This window comes from Lolium rigidum, chromosome 4, assembly GCF_022539505.1.
Source record: "Lolium rigidum isolate FL_2022 chromosome 4, APGP_CSIRO_Lrig_0.1, whole genome shotgun sequence".
In the NCBI taxonomy this organism is placed as follows: domain Eukaryota; kingdom Viridiplantae; phylum Streptophyta; class Magnoliopsida; order Poales; family Poaceae; genus Lolium; species Lolium rigidum.
In genome coordinates, this window is record NC_061511.1 from 151,897,308 (window position 1) to 151,920,724 (window position 23,417).

The window sequence follows — 23,417 nt, forward strand, 5'->3', positions numbered from 1 at the left end:
CCAAGTGGTAGACACTGAAGGCACTGGTTCAAGAGGTTGCTTATCCCAGACTACCCAAAGCAGTGAAAAGACAGGGCAGTTTATGACCCTAAATGCGCTAGTTAATTTCAGATCACTCATCAATCACCATCAAGTGGAGTGGAGAGGGAAACCCCACAGGCTTAGCCTTACCTCATAGAGCGAGTACAAAGCACATGTTACAGTAGATGGTGCAAACATCATATCAACAAATCAAGGCCGCTCGGATGGCGTGCCCTCCACTGTAACCTAGCTCCACCTCCACCATATATAAAGAACAGGGAGAGCTTTAGCCACCGGCGGCTGAAGAGCAAAGCACACTCCACTAGCTCCAGACATTCTTTTTCTGCAGAGGCCGGCGAAGAACTACAACGACTATGCTGGTGGTGGAGCTGGGCATCTGGGTCATCCCGCTGACCCTCGTCTTGGTCCCTTGCCGGCGCATCGTCCTCCTCCTCACCAGGCTCCAGGAGCTGTACCGGAGCATGACCGCGCCCAGGCTGGTGATCACCTCCCGGGAAGAGGACATGTGGAGCCGCCTCTCCAGGCTTAACTCCATGGCCTTCATGATGTGATGCCCGCTCTGCTTCTTGATTTGCCTCCTCCTTCCTCGTCTGGTGTTCGATGCTATTTAAGTTGCTTTTGCTGCTATTTTTGTTAGCTTTGTATCTCTGCATAAGCTCATCGTAGTTGAGGTGTAAGATGTATATATATGTTGGCGTAATTTAGAAGCTCGTGGTAGAGGTATGTGTGGGTGTGGTAGAGGCTGCTAAAATCAAATTAACATCATGTTGGTGGTGTGGCTGGTGACATGTTCGTCTGTTACAGATTAATTTGAGTGTCCTGGCCTGTGTGGAGAACCAAGTATGACAGCAACGCAACTTAACTGAAGGTGTCTCACGGTTTAACCATGGGTCTTGCAAGGTCCGGAGATCAAGAGATCACACGGTCGCAGTACAGACTCAATTGCTGTAGAACAGATCATTGTAGTGATATAATGTCAGTTCGTATTTCTCTTGTTGAAGCCGACAAGACAAATATGAGTGACAATAATTATTTATTATCACTTAATTTGGAGGAATGTATGTTATTGTGTCCCTAAGAAAACATATATAATGGCGCCGCCATTTAGGCCCAACTAGACCACATGTACAGAAACCAGTGCTTAGAGTAAATTACTCATACACCACGGCACACTAGGCTAAGCCAGAAACGGGCTAGAGCACATAACCCCTCCCCTCCCGTGGAGCTCCCCAGGGCGCCGCCGGGGGGCGATCTCCCTCCTTCCGCCGCCCCTCCCTCTGTTTCTCTCCCTCCACCGCTGCCGTCGGCGCTGGCCACGGTGGCGGCGGGTCCCGGCGCCAAAGTGCCCGGGGCGTTGTTGGAGGCGGCGACCGGCGGAGGCGGCTGGGGCGGCAACCTCCGGCTTCGGCGTGCTCCGCGTCTAGGGCGGCGTTCCTGGATATGCGGCGGCGGCTCCTCCACGGCCTTCGGCGATGGATGGTGGTGGCGGCGACTGTTGGATCTTGGGCCCGCCGAGATCCATCGCCGGCTTCTGCTGGCGGCGCGAGAAAGGGGGCGGCGATGTGCGGGGCGAGGATGGTGTGGTTGCGGCTTCCGCCGTCCATCGAATTCTCCTTCGTCATCGTTGGTCAGCGAATGGCGGCGTGAGGCCTATTCTTCTGCTTCGGGTTTGAAGGTGGTGGTCCTAGGGTTCTTCTTCTGCGAAGATGAAGATCTACCGGATGATGATCCTTTTCATCTAGCCGGAGTGTTGAGTTCCGGAAGGCTTCGCCGGCGAATGGTACAACACATTTTTTGCATGTAGTTTGCTGGATCGGGTGGTATTCGGTCGCGCACACCCATGCTTTTATTCCTGACCGTTTGGTTTTGGAGGAAGCGGCGCGAATCTCTTTTTCTGTGTTGACATCAAGTGACTATGGATCCATGATGAAAGTCAGAAGAAGAGAATATCATGAAGGCTGGATGGGAGGACTAGCTAAGGGAGGTTCAAGTCTCCGCGCTGTTGAGGGACTTGCTTGATGTTCCGGGCTTCACAGTAGCGGTATGAAAGTGGGGGCGACAGCACAGGTGAAGTACAGAGTCCTACTATTCAGGCTGAAAACCCAAGGTCTGGCCTTAACTGGCAAATGACCTTGTTGAAGGTATTGTTTTGAGAGCGGAGACTATCTTCAGGGTGAAAATCTAAGATCTTTGATCGGGCGACGACAGTGTTAGAGCACTGTTCCCTTCTTGGAGGCGTCGCTTTTGAAGAGTCTGTATTTCAGGTGTTGTCTTGGTGGTGGATGTATTGCTGTTGTTAGGTCCGAGATGCTGTAGCGGGACTTTTGTTTCTTAGTTTTCTTTTCTATTTTTTGGTTGTGTGCATCCGTAGTACCACTAGGGTGGTGCGTTGTTGCAGAGGCTGGGTGTAATTGATATCTTTTGATATTAATATATTCCCTTTATCTAAAAAAAAGAAACGGGCTAGAAATTATATGAGTCGCCTAATCGAATTGGGTTTTAACTGCAAGAAATCTCTTGAAAGTATCACAGTACTTTAACCAGCAACCATACTTGATCCCACCAACTGAAATATATTTCATCTTGCTATTGTCCACATCCTCTAGTTCCTCTCTAGTAAGAGGCAACAAATTTTGAAGAAGATACTTTAATCCTCGTTTTTAAGATCTCCTGTTCAGGATTGGTCTGCAGTCGTTTTTTTTTTCTTTTGCTAAAAGACTATTAACTCTGGCATTTTATTGCTCTCTAATTAAATCTAAGTTTGTCTCAATCATATCAAAAGAAGGTCCAATATCTTCCCCAACTAAATTTGCAAGGTCCATCAAAGTAGAATTACACGAATTAAGCACAGTGGGCATGTTTTCAGAAGTACCTTTCCCTTTTTTTCCGGATTATTTTCTCTTGTGAGATTCATGGAAATTTTATTGATTCTCTTTGTGTCCTGTTCATCTCCAAGTTAATTTTCCTCTTCCAAAACAGTTTGTTATAACACCCTGTGAGACATTGGGACTGAATTCCCCAGTTTTGTGCCAAAACTCATTGACTGAGAATTAGACGGTTCATCATGAACATATCATCATCAAGTAAACTGACTATATCTTCAGAGTCATGCATTGCTTCCTTATCGTTGTTAATGTCATTGTCTCCAGTCCCTTCTGTTGTATTGAGACCCCCATTCCCTGCAACATTCTTCAATTGTTAGAGGCTCTTGCCAACCTCCGCCCAGCTGCCCTCCCAGCTTGCACCGACTCCAGATACTGAATCACTCGAGTCCTGGCTGTTAACCAATAACCACCCAACGAATGCATCCGAAGCCCAATCAGAAGAACTGGACAGCACTCGTTCAACTCACTTGGTGGAACATCTGGAAGGAGCGCAACAAAATGGATCATGTTGTTGTGGTACATGGTACACAAAACAAAATGTTTTAATTACCATGCACAATTAAACCAAGATCACTCTCAAGGTGTAGGTAACGAGGTTATACCCATGACGAGTAGACCTGCACATATCTGAACTGCGGTCCTGTCTCCTGGCTCCCTCCAATCTCCTTGTGATCTCAGCTAGTTTGGCTTTCTGAATTCTGATAATAATGTTTTTATTCCGTGTGTCTTCGCCATCGCTGTCACTGTGAGTCTGTGATCGCTTAGAGCCCAAAATCTCCCGCAAGTGCCATCATTGCTGGATGCTGGTTACGCCTAAGTATCACCGCTATGAAATTGAGTTGCAGTTCAGGCAATGGTCTGAAATGTGATGGAAGCAAAAAATATTGCCATGTCTTCAGGACTGGAGTTCAGTGTCATATATCTTCACCGACGGGGGTTCAGTGTCCTACATCTTCAGCAAATTAATAGCTGGTGCTCCCAAATGAACAAATACCAATGTTTAAAATAGCCGGCTACAGGATATAGCCGCGGCCTTCCAAAACAGCTATAGCCCGGCTATAGCCTGGCTATAGCCGGCTATTTAAGGACTTTGGCACCTTTTAGTGGGCTAAGGTAGTGTTATCACCGGATTTTGGCCAAATCAGGAGATGGGCCGTGATTGAGATGGGCTTGGAGGATATGCACACAAAGTGTTTCTGAATCGGCCTCGTGCGAGAATTTGGGCTAGATTGCCCGTATATTTGTACATTATGGTAGATCGCATTTTAGTTTAGAATTAAGAGATAGAGTTTGGTTCGTACACAGTTAGATTTATTCCAAAGATAGAAAGGCCACGGACTATAAATATGTACCTAGGGTTATTGAGAAAGGAGGACGATCACGTTCACAACAAACACAATCTAGGCGCATCGCCACCCCTTGTTTCGAGGGTTTCTTCCGGGTAAGCGTCATGCTGCCTAGATCGCATCTTGCGATCTAGGCAGTATCAGTTTATTCGTTGTTTTGTGTTGCTCGTACTGAAGCCTTGTTGATGGCGAGCAATACTATTATCATAGATGTTTTGGGCTAGCATCGATATTTTTCTGATACGTTTGCTTAGTTATGCTACCCCTAAATATCTAGCTGCCTTTGCACCTATCTTAGGTGTAAGGGCAGCGTCTTACTTGGACTTTATTTTAGTAGATCTGATCTGTTATGGTTGTTCCTTGTTCTCCAAGGATTGGTTTGAAATCCGCATGGTCAGGCCTTGCAAACGGGTTGAACGATCCAGTAGTGCGTAAGGTATGGTTTGCCGATCCAAGAGGGGTTGTTTCGGGAATCGACTCTGTGTTGGTTTTTAGGCCTCTTCTAGGATTAGTTTTTTGTTATGTTTCGTATCTGCCAGGCTAAACTACGTGTAGGACGTTCCAATTATGCGGTGAAAGCCCTAGACTGTCGTAGATTGATTTAACTTGGTATTGATCAAGCAGGATCCCCATGTTATCGTTGATCCAATACGAACCATGGGTGAATCGGCTCTTTGAGCTGATTCACAGGATAACCTGAGAGCCGATCGAGGCTCGGATTTAATGTTTACGTGTCTGCCATGCAGGAAACTAATTGAAGCAATCCATCACCTTCCTGACCAGGTATATGTCAGGTGGCACGCCCTCGCAATAGCCAGGACGTGTGCCGGAGCTTTGCGGGCCGTCGCCCGAGGGACCAGGACCCACCAGCAGTTCTGGGAGCCTCCCGGCTCTTCGTGTTGCTCGTCGCTGCTCGCCGGTGGGTTTTGGCAGGCAACACATTCTCGGCACGCCCGAGTGGGACATTCTACGGCAACTACGTCAACATCTGCAGCTGAGATGGCGGACGGGCCAATCACGTACGAAGATCTGCCTGAGGAGCACAAGAAGAAGTATGATGAGATTAAAGCTGTCTTCAAAGCCGATCTCATCGGCTCTTTCGAGAGGACCCGTAAACATGGCATTAGGTGGAAAGGGTTCTCACCCGACGGCGTTCTCGATGAAGTAGATCTGTCTCTCCTTCAGAGGAACGCACCAGAGCTCTACGCCAGGAAGTTAATTACATGGTGGCTCATTCTCTACACCGTCATTCTGAGAGCCTGGTGAACGCTTTCGAGCGTATTGCGGTTCGCGTGGTTCAGGAAATCATGAAGCATCAGTACTCTCCGTCAAGGGCCTACCCTAGGGACTCACCAGGGAGAAATACCATTCCAGACCAGACCGCAGCTGCCATTCACGCTTGCAGCTCCAGAGCCACAGGGTTCACCGGCATACGTCGTCTACAAGGTTGGAGGCGATCCTGGCGATTGCCAATTCCTGTATGAGCCGCCTAAAGAAATCCCGCATGGATACGTGTGCACATACGTGCCGGACCGCAATAATTGGGCGCGCACGAACCAGCACCGCAGCAGGAGGGATTTCCGGAGCGGACGCCGATAAACAAGCGTGGCTAGCTAAATATGCCACCGGAACGAGTCATGAAAGCTCAGCCTCCGCAGCTCATACCGTGGAACAAATCAAGTACAATCTTGAGAGACCAGTTCGGCATCCTGCCAAATAGGAGAACAATCGGCTATTCCAAGCCGTACCCCAACGAATATGATTTGATTCCGCTGCCGCCCAAGTATCGGCTCCCTGAGTTCTCAAAGTTCAACGGATCAGAAGGGTCTAGCTCAATTGAGCATGTGAGCCGATATTTGGCACAGTTGAGCATGATTTCAGCATCAGACCCGTTACGTGTAAGGTTTTTTGCGCAATCTCTCACAGGACCAGCTTTTGGGTGGTACACCTCGTTGCCACCAGATTCAGTCCGACATGGAAGCAACTGGAAGAGCAGTTTCATGTTCAATATCACTCAGAAGCTACCGAGGCTGGCATTGCCGATCCGGCGCGAGTGACATGCGGGAGAAACGGTGTCGGAATACATTCAGTACGTTTCAGGACTCGTCAAGAACCGATGTTATTCGGCTCGTTTAACTGAGAAAGAAGCAGTCGATCTGGCAGTGTTGGGCCTCGCAGCGCCGATCAAGGATCTGGCTTTCCAAGTGGAATACAATTCACTGACGCACATGGTTCAGAAATTAACACTGTATGAGCAGTGCCACCCAGAATTGTACCAAGATAAGTTCAAACGCCCGATAGGCCTGGTCAAGACAGAAGAAGTTGAGGACTTTGCAGAAGACCAGGAAGTAGCCGTGGCTGAATGGGCTCGGGGGGCAGCTCCCGTGTCCTGCAAATGGGTGAAACAACAAGGACCAGCAAGAGGGTTTGACTTCGATGTAAGCAAAGCTGAGCAGATATTCGATTTATTGCTTAAGGAAAAACAGCTGAAGTTACCCGAAGGCCATAAAATCCCTACGGCGCAAGAAATGAACGGAGACCGTACGCAAGTGGCATCACTCGTTCACCCATATCACCAATGACCGCAAAGAGTTGCGTCGGCAGATCCAAACGGCGATAGAACAAGGCCGTTTGATCCTGGGTCGGTTTGCCATGAAAGTGGACACGCAACCGTTTCCTCGGCGTCAACATGGTGGAACACAATCACTCCACGAGGCGTCGACCTGGATTTCTCATTCGATGTTAACATGGCAGGGCCTGTATACCACTATGGCGGGGACAAAGAAGAAATCGGTCACTCCCGTGGCAAGGAAAGGAGGAGGCCGGCCCACGCGACCGGCCCCGATATGATGACAGACGGTACATCACCGAGGAACAAGTGAGAAACGTGCGGTATCAACGACCGCTCTCCGCGCATCTCCTTAACAAATATGAGTGTCAGTACGACCGACGCCGGCGGTACGGCATAGATGACGAAAGATATCGTCGGTCTGATGTAGACAACGGGAAATATCGTCGGTATGATAGAGACGACGAAGGGTATGAGCACCGCGCTAAGGGGAAGTCAAGAGAGCAGGAAGACATGGACAGACACTGGGATTGTCCTTTCTTTAAGCACTGCTGGGATTCAGGAATGAGCCGATTGCCTACAATCGACAACTGCCCGGAATGTAGACAGCAGAAGAAGGACACGGGTGAGGTTTCAGTGTTCAAGCGTCTAGGGCCTCTCCCATCTCAGAACAGACGAGCTGAGTCACCTCGAGTGGAAGATTTCGAGGAGTCAGGAGATGAAGAAGAAGATAGATACCATCGGCCAAGGTGGTGCCCTGATGGACTCAGTCACTCCCAAAAGCGTAGGGTTCAGCGGCTACGTAGCTTGGAGGAAGCCGAGGCGCAATACCTGCACACGTTGAGGAAAGCGCAGCCCGATCTGGCCGTGAAAATTCAGCAAACTTTGGAGGCGGACACTCGTCCACAGAAGAAAGAATGGCGCCCCAAACAAATAAAAGCCGATGCGAAGGCATCGGCTGGCACAAATATGGTGTTCATACTTCCGTCGGAGTTTTGTGCTCCAAGAACCGAAGAAGTGCCGGTAGCACAGTTTGACCGCGGCCCACGGCCAGTCATCTTTGAAAAGCCACGAGAGAAGAGCTACAAACATTTGAAGGCCCTGTACCTAAAAGGTTATATCAACGGGCAGCCTGTTGATACGTCTCCGACGTATCGATAATTTCTTATGTTCCATGCCACATTATTGATGATATCTACATGTTTTATGCATACTTTATGTCATTATTATGCGTTTTCCGAACTAACCTATTGACGAGATGCCGAAGGGCCAGCTCTCGTTCTGCTGTTTTTGGTTTCGAAATCCTAGTAAGGAAATATTCTCGGAATTGGACGAAATCAACGCCCGTGGTCCTATTTTCACACGAAGCTTCCGGAAGACCGGGGAGATACGAAGTGGGGCCACGAGGTGGCGCCACACTAGGCGGCGCGGCCGGGCTAGGGCCCGCGCCGCCCGTTGTGTGGGTCCCTCGTGACTCCACCGACCTTGCCCTTCCGCCTACTTAAAGCCTCCGTCGCGAAAACCCTACGACGTTGGACGAAACCAGAGAAAACCTTCCAGAGCCGCCGCCATCGCGAAGCCAAGATCTGGGGGACAGGAGTCTCGTTCCGCACGCCGCCGGACGGGAAGTGCCCCCGGAAGGCTTCTCCATCGACACCACCGCCATCTTCATCAACGCTGCTGTCTCCCATGAGGAGGGAGTAGTTCTCCATCGAGGCTCGGGGCTGTACCGGTAGCTATGTGGTTCATCTCTCTCCTATGTACTTCAATACAATAATCTCATGAGCTGCCTTACATGATTGAGATTCATATGATGATGCTTGTAATCTAGATGTCATTATGCTAGTCAAGTGGGTTTTACTTATGTGATCTCCGGAGACTCCTTGTCCCACGTGTGTAAAGGTGACGAGTGTGTGCACCGTGTGGGTCTCTTAGGCTATACTTCACGTAATACTTATTCACTCGTTATGAATGGCATAGTGAAGTGCTTATTTATATCTCTTTATGATTGCAATGTGTTTTGTATCACAATATATCCGTGTGCTACTCTAGTGATGTTATTAAAGTAGTTTATTCCTCCCGCACGGTGTAATGGTGACAAGTGTGTGCATCGTGTAGTACTTGGCGTAGGCTATGATTGTGATCTCTTGTAGATTATGAAGTTAACTATTGCTATGATAGTATTGATGTGATCTATTCCTCCTTTCGTAGTGTGAAGGTGACAGTGTGCATGCTATGTTAGTACTTGGTTTGGTTATGTTGATCCGTTATGCGCTCTAAGGTTATTTAAATATGAACATTGAATATTGTGGAGCTTGTTAACTCCAGGCATTGAGGGTTCGTGTAATCCTACACGCTTAGTGGTGTTCATCATCCAACAAGAGGGTGTAGAGTCTAGCATCTATCTATTTATTCTGTTATGTGATCAATGTTGAGAGTGTCCACTAGTGAAAGTATGATCCCTAGGCCTTGTTCCTAAATATCGCTATCGCTCGCTTGTTTACTGTTTTATCGCATCTTTACTTCCTGCAATATTACTACCATCAACTGCACGCCAGCAAGCACTTTTCGGGTGCCGTTACTACTGCTCATATTCATTCATACAACTTGTATTTCACTATCTCTTCGCCGAACTAGTGCACCTATTAGGTGTGTTGGGGACACAAGAGACTTCTTGTTTTGTGGTTGCAGGGTTGCTTGAGAGGGATATCTTTGACCTCTTCCTCCCTGAGTTCGATAAACCTTGGGTGATCCACTTAAGGGAAACTTGCCGCTGTTCTACAAACCTCTCGCTCTTGGAGGTCCAACACCGTCTACAAGAATAGAAGCACCCGTAGACATCAAGCTATTTTCCGGCGCTCGTTGCCGGGAGGAAAGGTAAACGGCACACACACACCGGATCCCGTAACGAAGCTATTTTCCGGCGCCGTTGCCGGGAGGAAAGGTAAAAGGCACTCATACTCCGGTCCCGTGTAAAGTACTTTTCTCGACGCCGTTGTGTGTGTGCTCGAAGCTATTTCCTTTAGATCCCGCAATTGCATCTTTTTGTTTCTTGTTTACACTAGTTAGGCATAATGGACAACAATGAGCTTCTTATTCTATTTCCTGATTTAAGACATGGATGGTTTGATGCGAAAATTAAAAAACCTATGGAACATATTAGTATGAACGCTTTGAACACCATTGTTGCTAATTATATGGAAAATTCTAAGCTTGGGGAAGCTGGCTTTGATGAGCATGATATTTTTAGTCCCCCAAGCATTGAGGAGAAAATTTACTTTGATGATACTTTGCCTCCTATTTATGATGATTATAATGATATTGGTCTTTTAGTACCGCCTGTTATGGAGGATAAATTTGATTATGATTACAATATGCCTCCTATATTTGATGATGAGAATAATAATGATAGCTACTTTGTTGAATTTGCTCCCACTACAACTAATAAAATTGATTATGCCTATGTGGAGAGTAATAATTTTATGCATGAGACTCATGATAAGAATGCTTTATGTGATAGTTATATTGTTGAGTTTGTTCATGATGCCTCTGAAAATTATTATGAGAGAGGAAAATATGGTTGTAGAAATTTTCATGTTACTAAAACACGTCTCTATATGCTGAAATTTTTGAAGTTACACTGGTTTTATCTTCCTATGCTTGTTACTTTGCTCTTCATGAACTTGTTTATTTACAAGATTCCTATGCATAGGAAGCATGTTAGACTTAAATGTGTTTTGAATTTGCTTTTTGATGCTCTCTTTTGCTTCAACTCTTATTTCTTGGGAGTGCATCATTGAAATTACTGAGCCCATCTTAATGGCTATAAAGAAAGAACTTCTTGGGAGATAACCCATGTTTTTATTTTGCTACAGTACTTTTGTTTTATATTTGAGTCTTGGAAGTTGTTACTACTGTAGCAACCTCTCCTTATCTTTATTTTATTGCATTGTTGTGCCAAGTAAAGTCTTTGATAGTAGGGTTGATACTAGATTTGGATTACTGCGCAGAAACAGATTTCTGTCTGTCACGAATCTGGGCAGAATTCTCTGTAGGTAACTCAGAAAAATCTGCCAATTTACGTGCGTGATCCTCAGATATGTACGCAACTTTCATTCAATTTGAGCTTTTTCATCTGAGCAAGTCTGGTGCCACTTTAAATTTCGTCTTTACGGACTGTTCTGTTTTGACAGATTCTGCCTTTTATTTCGCATTGCCTCTTTTGCTGTGTTGGATGGATTTCTTTGTTCCACTGACTTCCAGTAGCTTTGGGCAATGTCCAAAAGTGTTAAGAATGATTGTGTCACCTCTGAACATGTGAATTTTTGATTATGCACTAACCCTCTAATGAGTTTGTTTCGAGTTTGGTGTGGAGGAAGTTTTCAAGGGTCAAGAGAGGAGGATGATATACTATGATCAAGAAGAGTGAAGAGTCTAAGCTTGGGGATGCCCCGGTGGTTCATCCCTGCATATTTCAAGAAGACTCAAGCGTCTAAGCTTGGGGATGCCCAAGGCATCCCCTTCTTCATCAACAACTTATCAGGTTCCTTCTCTTGAAACTATATTTTTATTCGGTCACATCTTATGTACTTTACTTGGAGCGTCTGTGTGCTTTTATTTTTGTTTTGTTATTTTCATTCTCTGAATAAAATGCTTGTGTGGGAGAGAGACACGCTCCGCTGGTTCATATGAACACATGTGTTCTTAGCTTTTAATGTTCATGGCGAAGGTTGAAACTGCTTCGTTAATTGTTATATGGTTGGAATCGGGAAATGCTACATGTAGTAATTCTAAAATGTCTTGAATAATTTGATACTTGGCAATTGTTATGCTCATGTTTAAGCTCTTGCATCATATACTTTGCACCTATTAATGAAGAAATACATAGAGCTTGCTAAAATTTGGTTTGCATAATTGTTCTCTCTAAGGTCTAGATAATTTCTAGTAAAGAGTTTGAACAACAAGGAAGACGGTGTAGAGTCTTATAATGTTTACAATATGTCTTTTATGTGAGTTTTGCTGCACCGGTTCATCCTTGTGTTTGTTTCAAATAACCTTGCTAGCCTAAACCTTGTATCGAGAGGGAATACTTCTCATGCATCCAAAATCCTTGAGCCAACCACTATGCCATTTGTGTCCACCATACCTACCTACTACATGGTATTTTTCCGCCATTCCAAAGTAAATTGCTTGAGTGCTACCTTTAAATTTCCATCATTCGCCTTTGCAATTTATAGCTCATGGGACAAATAGCTTAAAAACTATTGTGGTATTGAATATGTACTTATGCACTTTATCTCTTATTAAGTTGTTTGTTGTGCGATAACCATGCTCCTGGGGACGCCATCAACTCTTTGTTGAATATCATGTGAGTTGCTATGCATGTTCGTCTTGTCTGAAGTAAGGGCGGTTTTCACAATCAAATGGTTTGAGTATGCATACTGTTAGAGAAGAACATTGGGCCGCTAACTAAAGCCATGAATCATGGTGGAAGTTTCGGTTTGGACATAAAACCTCAATCTCTTATGAGAATATTATCCGTTGTTGAATGCTTAAGCATTAAAAGAGGAGTCCATTATCTGTTGTCTATGTTGTCCCGGTATGGGTGTCTAAGTTGAAGAATGATCAAAAGCGAGAAATCCAATGCGAACTTTCTCCTTAGACCCTTGTACAGGCGGCATAGAGGTACCCCTTTGTGACACTTGGTTAAAACATATGTTATGCAATGATAATCCGTGTTAATACGAGCTAATTAGGACAAGGTGCGGGCACTATTAGTATACTATGCATGAGGCTTGCAACTTGTAAGATATAATTTACATGATACATATGCTTTATTACTACCGTTGACAAAATTGTTCCATGTTTTCAAAATAAAAGCTCTAGCACAAATATAGCAATCAATGCTTCCTCTCGCGAAGGGCCTTTCTTTTACCTTTTATGTTGAGTCAGCTCACCTATTTCTCTCCATCTCAAGAAGCAAACACTTGTGTGAACTGTGCATTGATTCCTACATACTTGCATATTGCACTTGTTATATTACTTTGCATTGACAACTATCCATGAGATATACATGGTTACAAGTTGAAAGCAACCGCTGAAACTTAATCTTCCTTTGTGTTGCTTCAATACCTTTACTTTGAATTATTGCTTTATGAGTTAACTCTTATGCAAGACTTATTGATGCTTGTCTTGAAAGTACTATTCATGAAAAGTCTTTGCTTTATGATTCATTTGTTTACTCATGTCATTACCATTGTTTTGATCACCGCATTCATTACATATGCTTACAATAGTATGATCAAGATTATGATGGCATGTCACTCCGGAAATTATCTTTGTTATCGTTTACCTGCTCGGGACGAGCGAGAACTAAGCTTGGGGATTCCGATACGTCTCCGACGTATCGATAATTTCTTATGTTCCATGCCACATTATTGATGATATCTACATGTTTTATGCATACTTTATGTCATTATTATGCGTTTTCCGGAACTAACCTATTGACGAGATGCCGAAGGGCCGTTCCTCGTTTTCGCTGTTTTTGGTTTCAGAAATCCTAGTAAGGAAATATTCTCTGAATTGGACGAAATCAATGCCCGGGTCCTATTTTCACACGAAGCTTCCGTAAGACCGAGGAGATACGAAGTGGGGCCACGAGGTGGCGCCACACTACGCGGCGCGGCCAGGCTAGGGCCCGCGCCGCCCTGTTGTGTGGGTCCCTCGTGACTCCACCGACCTTGCCCTTCCGCCTACTTAAAGTCTCCGTCGCGAAAACCCTACGACGTTGGACGAAACCAGAGAAAACCTTCCAGAGCCGCCGCCATCGCGAAGCCAAGATCTGGGGGACAGGAGTCTCTGTTCCGGCACGCCGCCGGGACGGGGAAGTGCCCCGGAAGGCTTCTCCATCGACACCACCGCCATCTTCATCAACGCTGTTGTCTCCCATGAGGAGGGAGTAGTTCTCCATCGAGGCTCGGGGCTGTACCGGTAGCTATGTGGTTCATCTCTCTCCTATGTACTTCAATACAATAATCTCATGAGCTGCCTTACATGATTGAGATTCATATGATGATGCTTGTAATCTAGATGTCATTATGCTAGTCAAGTGGGTTTTACTTATGTGATCTCCGGAGACTCCTTGTCCCACGTGTGTAAAGGTGACGAGTGTGTGCACCGTGTGGGTCTCTTAGGCTATATTTCACGAATACTTATTCGTTGTTATGAATGGCATAGTGAAGTGCTTATTTATATCTCTTTATGATTGCAATGTGTTTTGTATCACAATATATCCGTGTGCTACTCTAGTGATGTTATTAAAGTAGTTTATTCCTCCTGCACGGTGTAATGGTGACAGATGTGTGCATCGTGTAGTACTTGGCGTAGGCTATGATTGTGATCTCTTGTAGATTATGAAGTTAACTATTGCTATGATAGTATTGATGTGATCTATTCCTCCTTTCGTAGTGTGAAGGTGACAGATGTGCATGCTATGTTAGTACTTGGTTTGGTTATGTTGATCTCGTTATGCACTCTAAGGTTATTTAAATATGAACATTGAATATTGTGGAGCTTGTTAACTCCGGCATTGAGGGTTCGTGTAATCCTACACGCTTAGTGGTGTTCATCATCCAACAAGAGGGTGTAGAGTCTAGCATCTATCTATTTATTCTCGTTATGTGATCAATGTTGAGAGTGTCCACTAGTGAAAGTATGATCCCTAGGCCTTGTTCCTAAATATCGCTACCGCTGCTTGTTTACTCGTTTTACCGCATCTTTACTTCCTGCAATATTACTACCATCAACCGCACGCCGAGCAAGCACTTTTCTCGGCGCCGTTACTACTGCTCATATTTATTCATACCACTTGTATTTCACTATCTCTTCGCCGAACTAGTGCACCTATTAGGTGTGTTGGGGACACAAGAGACTTCTTGTTTTGTGGTTGCGGGGTTGCATGAGAGGGATATCTTTGACCTCTTCCTCCCTGAGTTCGATAAACCTTGGGTGATCCACTTAAGGGAAACTTGCTGCTGTTCTACAAACCTCTGCTCTTGGAGGCCCAACACTGTCTACAAGAATAGAAGCACCCGTAGACATCACCTGTCGGCAAGATGATGGTTGACACAGGAGCGGCAGTCAATATAATGCCATACTCCATGCTACGGAGTTTGGGACGCTCTAACGCAGATCTGATCAAAACCAACGTCACACTAAGCGACTTCAACGGCCAAGCATCAGAAACACAAGGCGTTCTGAACGTGGATCTAACCGTGGGCCGAAAAACCATCCCTACATCATTCTTCGTCGTCGATAGCAAAAGCACCTACGCTGTCCTGCTAGGGAGGGATTGGATTCACGCCAACTGCTGCATTCCATCCACAATGCACCAATGCACGATACGGTGGGATGGAGATGAAGTGGAGGTCGTTCATGCGAGATGACTCGATCGAGATCTCAATAGCTGGCATGAATATTTGGGACGCGAGACGACCAAGAGCCAATCTCGCGGAGTCGGTTTGGACGGCTGTGAGCGCATCGAAGCTTCAAAAAGCGGGGTGAGGCTGGTCTTATCCACCGGCTCGACGAGTAGCGAGAGCAAAGTCAATGGACGTAGCGTGGCAGGCCGATCCCTGCGATCGGCCCCAAAAATAAAAAGCAATGATCTCACCTCAAGCATGTCACGTAGTCGTAGTAGGGAGACTCCCTCCGTAGTAGAGCACAAATAAGGTGTAAACCTTCATTGAGCAATGCAATCGAAAAGGAGGCCGATTCCAGCAATCGGCCCAAATTATCCTCACCATACGTTTTGCCTGTGTTCAGCATCGATCTAGCAGGCGACGGAAAGCTAGGATATGGGTTTACATCGGCTGATGAGCTAGAAGAGATTGACATTGGTCCTGGGGATAAGCCACGACCAACATTTATCATCAAAAAGTTAGATCCGCATCTGAGGGACCTGATGATAGCTTTGTTGAAAGAATATCCAGATTGCTTTGCCTGGGATTACACAGAGATGCCAGGGTTAGACAGGAGCATCATTGAGCATCGGCTCCCTCTTAAGAAAGGATTTCGGCCGTTCCAGCAGCGAGCACGACAGATGAAGGCCGAAATTTTAGAAGAAGTCAAGAAAGAGATCGAGAAAATGTTAAACGCCGGGTTCATCAGACCATGCAGGTATGCTGAGTGGATTTCTAGTATCGTGCCTGTAGAGAAAAAGGACGGCCGATGGCGCGTCGCCATAGATTTTCGGGATCTCAATAGAGCCACTCCGAAGGATGAGTATCCAATGCCGGTAGCGAGAGACATTGATCAATGCAACTGCTGGTCATAAGGTTTTAAGTTTCATGGATGGCAATGCCGGTTACAACCAAATTTTTATGGCTCCAGAGGATATACACAAGACTGCATTCAGAGTACCAGGTTCGGTGGGCTTGTTTGAATATGTAGTCATGACATTTGGACTGAAAAATTCCGGCGCAACATACCAAAGAGCCATGAATTACATCTTTCATGATCTGATCGGCAAGTTGGTGGAGATTTACATTGATGACGTGGTAGTCAAGTCTGTTTCAGTAGAAGGACACTTGGAGGATTTGCGACGCATCTGGACCGAACTAGAAAATTCGGGCTAAGAATGAATCCAAAGAAGTGTGCTTTTGGTGTAACGGCCGGTCAATTCTTGGGTTTCTTGGTTCATGAACAAGGAATTGAGATCGGCTCGAAAAGTCGGAGAGCGGTGCGAACAATGAAGCCGCCTACCACGAAGAAGGAACTCCAGTGTCTCATCGGCAAAATCAACTTCGTCAGAAGGTTCATCTCCAATCTGTCAGGGCGAATCGAGCCGTTCATGGGATTGGTAAAAATTAAGTCTGATGAGGAGTTTCGCTGGGGGGCAGAGCAACAGCGTGCGTTTGACGAGATTAAAGAGTATCTAACGAAGCCACCTGTGTTGGTTACGCCCCAGCAAGACAGACCATTCTATATTTACTTGTCAGTAGCTAACACTTCCATCGCCTCAGTGGTGGTGCAAGTTTATGATGGTCTGGAGAAAGTCGTTTTCTACCTCAGCAGAAGGATGTTGGATGCAGAAACTAGGTACCCTGAGATCGAGAAGTTGTGCCTCTGCCTATTTTTTACCTGCACCAAGCTTCATCACATCTTGCTGTCAGTGGAAATTGTCGTCATATGCAAATCGAGATGTCATCAAACATATGCTTGTCGGCTCCTGTGTTGAAAGGCCGACTCGGTAAGTGGATGTTTGCGTTATCGAATTTGATATCCGGTATCAGCTGCTAAGCAGATCAAGGGACAAGCGTTGGCCGATCTTATTGCTTGAACGAATCAACACCGATATAGCAGCATCGTACGTGCGAGCATGGGCCATGTTTTTCGATGGATCGGTTTGTGATGATGGTTGCGGCATCGGCATTCTACTCGTGTCGCCCGGGGGCAACATATTCCTTCTCCATCGGGCTACCTACCCTTGCACCAACAATGTCGCTGAGTATGAAGCAATACGCAAGGGAATGGAGTTGCTATTGGAAGCCAGGGCGGAAGCAGTGGAACTTTTTGGAGATTCCAAATTGGTGATTTCCCAACTCACGGAGGAATACAAATGTGAGAGCGAGTCGCTCTTCCCATTATGGATGCAATGCCGTGAGCTGATGGCACAATTTAGGTACATAAACTTCAATTGGATCCCGAGGTCGCAAAATACCGAGGCAAACGATCTCGCACAGATGGCGTCAGGCTACAAGGACGTAGCAGGTGGAGCCGATGTTCAGGTACAGTTCCTGGAACCGGATGACTGGAGAGCCGATATCTTCAATTACTTGAAAGATTCGGCTCGGGGGGCACCTAAACGGATAAGGTACAAGGCCATGAAGTATGTCCTTATTGGGGATGACATGTTCTACAGGACTTTGGAAGGGTTACTTCTCAGATGTCTGGGACCAGCCGAGTCAAATCGGCTCTTACACGAGGTACACGAAGGCGCTTGTGGAACTCACCAATCGGCTCATAAGATGAAATGGTTGATCAGGCGATCGGGGTTTTATTGGCCCACCATGCTTGAGGATTGTTTTAAGTACTATAAAGGGTGTCAAGCGTGTCAGAAGTTTGGGAGAATTCAGATGGTACCCGCATCAGCAATGAACCCCATCATCAAGCCTTGGCCATTTCGAGGTTGGGGTATGGATATGATCGGCAAAATCAATCCTCCATCGAGCAAAGGCCATGTATGGGTTCTGGCCATTACAGATTATTTCACTAAATGGGTGGAGGCCGTCCCTATGAAGTCAGTGGCATCGAAAGATGTTATCAATTTCGTGAAGGAACATGTCATTCATAGATTCGGGATTCCCCAGACTATCACGACCGATGGAGGTTCGGTCTTCGTGTCTCACGAGTTTAGAAAGTTCTGCGAGGACATGGGGATTAAGTTGATCCGATCATCTCCATACTATGCTCAAGCAAATGGGCAAGCTGAAGCGTCCAACAAGAGCCTTATTAAGCTGATTAAGAGGAAAATCGACGAGCACCCTAGACGTTGGCACGAGGTATTGTCAGAGGCTTTGTGGGCTTATCGCATGTCATGTCATGGATCGATAAAAACCTCGCCATACCACCTGGTCTATGGACACTGCCCTGGGAAATCACGGCTGGGTCGAGACGTATTACGTTTCAGAATGATTTAACAACTGAAGAATACGCAGCCCTGATGAGTGATAGCATTGAGGATCTAACGGAGCTTAGACTGTGGTCGCTTGAGAAAATTAAAGAGAACAAAGCCAAGGTAGCTCGCGCATATAATAAGAAGGTGAGACCAAAGGAGTTCCACGTTGGTGATCTGGTATGGGAAGCTGTATTGCCATTGGGGACTAAGGATCCAACGTATGGTAAATGGTCTCCAAATTGGCACGGGCCGTACAGGGCCGACCAAGTTTTAAAGGGTAACGCATACATGCTCGAGGAGCTGAGCGGCGTGAAGTTCCCAGTGGCTGTCAATGGTCAGCATCTCAAGAAATATTTCCCAAGTATGTGGGATGATGGACAGTGAAATATGGGGGCCGATGCATGAAATCGGCCAGTAAAAAAAAATTCAGAAGTATGTGGGATGATGGATAGTGAAATATGGGGGCCGATGCATGAAATCGGCCAGTAAAAAAATAAAAAGTATACAAACCAACAGGATCCAAATCACAGCCGATGCACAGACATCGACTTTAGACTAAAAAGTCGATGCGCGGCCATCGACTCTAGAGGTACAAACTGTTACATGGATAGGCTCTATTGAAGGAATGCCTCGCAGGCACGGAGGGCGTCAGCACCAACACGATCCACCTCGGCGATCTCGGCCTCGTCACCTTCGTCCTTGCCCGTCACTAGCTGTTTGTTCAGGGCACAACCAACGTCTCGATCGGGGAGGAAAGCAAGGCTTTGAGACGCTGGAATTGACATAGGACAGCGCTGGGTCGTGGTTCATTGCATGCCGAGGAGTTTGGGGGGCAACGGAGTTCAGAGCCGGCCTTTTCCTGGAAGCCGATTTTGGTGAAATCGGCTGGCTCTGCATCACGACCTTGTTCAAGGGTGGCGAGTTTTTTGCAGAAGAGGACCACGGGAGCCGGTGGGGTGAATTCCGGTGGCGTGTTACGGTAAAGACCGATGCGTTGCTATCGGCTCTTTGTGCGTTGACCCACTTTGACAATCAGAAAAATCAAACATGGAAGCCTTCTTCATTGATTAAAAGGGGAATTTTACAATAAGAGCTGATTGCTCACAAAAGGAGGATCTGCTGCCTAATGCACTACTACTAGCCCTATTCTAGTAGTCCCTAATCTAGGGACCGTCGCTACCCTCGTCGTCGCCGTCCTCGCCGCTATCGGCGCTGCTGCCGGCGATGTCTTCGTCGCTGCTGCTGAAGCTGTCGGCAGGGGCTTCGTCGTCGTCGTCGTCGTCGTCGTCGTCTTCCGACCCGGCGCGGAAACGCTTTGCCGGCGGGTAGTCATCGGAGGAGGTGTCGTCCTCCGCTTCATCCTCTCCGTCGGAGGAGAGGTCCTCGCCCCAGGAGAAGGTGTCGTCGTCGCTCTCTTCCTCCAACTCCCCGTCCACGAGGAACTGGAGGTTATCCTCCCCGTCGGTCAAGGATTCGTCATCCTCTGACCCGACGGCGAAGTCCCAATCCACCTCGTCCCACCACAGCGGGGCGCGGGCCTCGTACGCCGCTATCGGGTCGTACTCCGGCGCCGGCTCGCTGGAGGAGGAGGATTGGAAGGAGAGACCCGAAGAGGCAGAGGAGGAGTCCATGGTTGCAGAGGAGGGTTTTTTTGATTGCTAATGCGGAACAGGAGAATGAAGAGGCGAACTGCTCGGATGAGGTTAAATAAAGGGGATATAGTGAAAGATAATTCAATGCTGTGGCAGTTTCGAGGATGCGGTGCCAAAACTGTCAAATCGTGCAATACGGAGAAGTTGAGAAGGCAAGGCATCCTGATGGAAAGGCACTGTAGCGGTTCTGCTCTGCAACGCGTGACCCGATGAAGGAAAACATAGTGGTTTTGGAATTATTATTGCCAAAACCAGGGGGGCATGTGTTATCACCGAATTTTGGCCAAATCAGGAGATGGGCCGTGATTGAGATGGGCTTGGAGGATATGCACATACAGTGTTTCTGAATCGGCCTCGTGCGAGAATTTGGGCTAGATTGCCCGTATATTTGTATATTATGGTAGATCGTATTTTAGTTTAGAATTAAGAGATAGAGTTTGGTTCGTACACAGTTAGGTTTATTCCAAAGATAGAAAGTCCACGAACTATAAATATGTACCTAGGGTTATTGAGAAAGGAGGACGATCACATTCACAACAAACACAATCTAGGCGCATCACCACCCCTTGTTTCGAGGGTTTCTTCGGAGTAAGCGACATGCTGCCTTGATCGCATCTTGCGATCTAGGCGATATCGATTATTCGTTGTTTTGTGTTGCTCGTATGCGAAGCCTTGTTGATGGCGAGCAATACTGTTATCATAGATGTTTCTGGGCTAGCATCGATGCTTTTCTGATACGTTTGCTTAGTTATGCTACCCCTAAATATCTAGCTGCCTTTGCACCTATCTTAGGTGTAAGGGCAGCGTCTTGCTTGGACTTTATTTTAGTATATCTGATCTGTTATGGTTGTTCCTTGTTCTCCAAGGATTGGTTTGACATCCGCATGGTCAGGCCTTGCAAACGGGTTGAACGATCCAGTAGTGCGTAAGGTATGGTTTGCCGATCCAAGAGGGGTTGTTCCGGGAATCGACTCTGTGTTGGTTTTTAGGCCTCTTCTAGGATTAGTTTTTTGTTATCTTTCGTATCTGCCAGGCTCAACTACGTGTAGGATGTTCCAATTATGCGGTGAAAGCCCTAGACTGTCGTAGATTGATTTAACTTGGTATTGATCAAGCAGGATCCCCATGTTATCGTACATCCAATACGAACCATGGGTGAATCGGCTCTTTGAGCTGATTCACAGGATAACCTGATAGCCGATCGAGGCTCGGATTTAATGTTTACGTGTCTGCCATGCAGGAAACTAATTGAAACAATCCATCACCTTGCTGACCAGGTATAGGTCAGGTGGCACGCCCTCGCAATAGCCAGGACGTGTGCCGGAATTTTGCGGGCCGTCGCCCGAGGGACCAGGACCCACCAGCAGTTCTGGGAGCCTCCCGGCTCTTCGTGTTGCTCGTCGCTGCTCGCCGGTGGGTTTTGGCAAGCAACAGGTAGTTAGCCGCACCATGCGGGAAAGGCTATAGCGGGCTATAGCATAGCCCGCTATAGCCGGCTATTTTAAACTATGACAAATACATGAATTTAACTAGCTTAGACAAGATTGTTTTTTAGATGAAATACATAATGGTTGCAATCTTGCTGATAGCCCTGGTTACGGACTTTGGCATAGAACTTTTGTCACGACAACAACTGGGCAACTGTAGAACCTGGTCGGTGAGACTGAAGCTTCTTCAGGTACTGCACCGCTATGTCAACGTCTGGCACCACCTCCTTCGCTGTATCAGTTTGTCCAAACCGCTTCACCCACGCGGACAAGAGCGGAGCCTTGCCCTCTTCAATGACCACCACGCCGAACATCTTCCGCAGCGCCTCGAACCAGAGCAACTGTGAACCCAGCACTAGATCGAGGTACCCGACGGAGTCGCCGGCGAAAAAAGGCTTCCCTTTCGAGCACTTGCCGAACGCCTCCTCCAAGTGGCCGATGGCGGTGAGCGTGTCGCCGACTTTCTCAGCCTTCTCCTCCTCCGTCGCCGCCCACATGATGCCCACCCAAGCAGGCAAGAGCTGCAGATAGAAAACCACGAGTTTGGCACCGGGTTAGACTGAATATTACCAGTCTACCATAGAAGAAAAGAAGTTGGGGGGCAAAACACATATGAAAAAGACCTTGCTGTCGGCGTAGGCGGCCCAGAAACGAGCATCAGCGCGCTCGTAGGGGTCGGCTGGGAGGATCGAGGGGCCCGTGGCTGCCCAGACCTCGTCGACGTAGTGCACGATGGCCAGCGACTCGCAGACGGGCTTGCCGTCATGGATGAGCACCGGGACCTTCTTGTGCACCCGGTTGGACACGAGGAGGAGCTCGCCCTTGGTGAACAGGTCCTGCTCGATGTACTCGTAGCCGATGCCTTTCAGCTGCAGCGCCATGCGTACACGGACCACGAACGGGCTCACTGTCAAGCCGAGCAGCCTCAGACCTCCTTCGCGTGCCATTCTTTCGTTCTCGATATGTTTCTTCCAACCTCTTATCTATTATGCAAAGAGATAGACTCATCGGCGTCTCGTTCTTGATGTTTACGTACCTGAGTGCGTCACCAGTGACGCAGTCTGGAATCGAGGTGTACACTAGCGAGTTAGTCCACCTTTATTCCACGAGGCGACATAGACACACTCCCCCTATGCCAAAATACAGTGCCTATAATTTTTTTGGAAGTCAAACCGTGTGAACTCCTAGTGCAAACGGTGTCTGCCGAAAGCGTTTCGTCCTGGGCTCCCGCGAGTCCCAGGGCGAAACCCTGGTGCGCCGCCGCCGCCAGGCCCCGTCCTCCTCCTCTCCTGCCTCACCACCGCCAGGAGGCGCCACCGGGCGAAGCTCGGGCGGCGTCGGTGTCGGCGGCGACGGGGCGTCTCCTCTCCTCCTCGCGGTGATGGCGGCGCGGGCGACAACGGTGCTTGGAGGTGCGACGCTGGGCAGGGGGCGTGGTGGCGCGGCCGCTCGATGGCGGCGTGGCGGCTCTGCGGGTTGTGCGTGCTCGGGGCGGCGGCTTCCTCGGGAGCTTCTGCTACGGCGGGCGACGCGAGCTCGGCCCGCTGCGGACTGATGGAGACGGGCGGCACAGCGCGAGGGTGGTCGACCACGGCGCCATGGCGGTCTAGCGGTGAGCCGGACGGGCAGCGCTGCCAGGGCGGCTGCCTCGCGCTCAGGCTGAGGCAGGGGCCCCGGGCCTGGCCGAGCCCATCAAGTCCACAGATCTGGTGGTACCTTAGGCAGCCATGGGGCTGCAGGTGCCGCTCTGGCCACTTCC

The 23,417-nt window shown here is 47.7% G+C and overlaps 1 protein-coding gene across 3 annotated transcripts; it reads right to left on the reverse strand.

Moving 5' to 3' along the window:
- Positions 1–2,833: 2,833 nt before the first annotated feature.
- On the reverse strand, positions 2,834–22,773 carry LOC124706030 (probable glutathione S-transferase GSTU6). 3 transcript variants are annotated; one of them, XR_007004235.1, is made up of 4 exons: positions 22,282–22,773; positions 21,775–22,179; positions 3,530–3,873; positions 3,039–3,406 (listed from the first exon to the last, which is right to left on the reverse strand). XR_007004235.1 is itself a non-coding variant. In XM_047237698.1 (3 exons), exons 1-2 carry the CDS (start codon positions 22,603–22,605, stop codon positions 21,793–21,795), a joined length of 711 nt encoding a protein of 236 aa, XP_047093654.1. In that variant the 5' UTR covers positions 22,606–22,773; the 3' UTR covers positions 2,834–3,873; positions 21,775–21,792. The 3 variants fall into 3 exon arrangements, 1 of the variants encoding a protein (XP_047093654.1); XR_007004236.1 differs by having other exon boundaries at positions 3,478–3,873; XM_047237698.1 differs by having other exon boundaries at positions 2,834–3,873.
- Between the last annotated feature and the right edge of the window lie 644 nt (positions 22,774–23,417).

Coding starts and splice junctions, on each gene's coding strand:
- LOC124706030 (XM_047237698.1), bottom strand. CDS start 22,605: ATGGCACGCGAAGGAGGTCTGAGGCTGCTCGGCTTGACAGTGAGCCCG. Junction 22,180..22,281: donor CCGCCTACGCCGACAGCAAG/GTCTTTTTCATA, acceptor TTCTATCTGCAG/CTCTTGCCTGCTTGGGTGGG.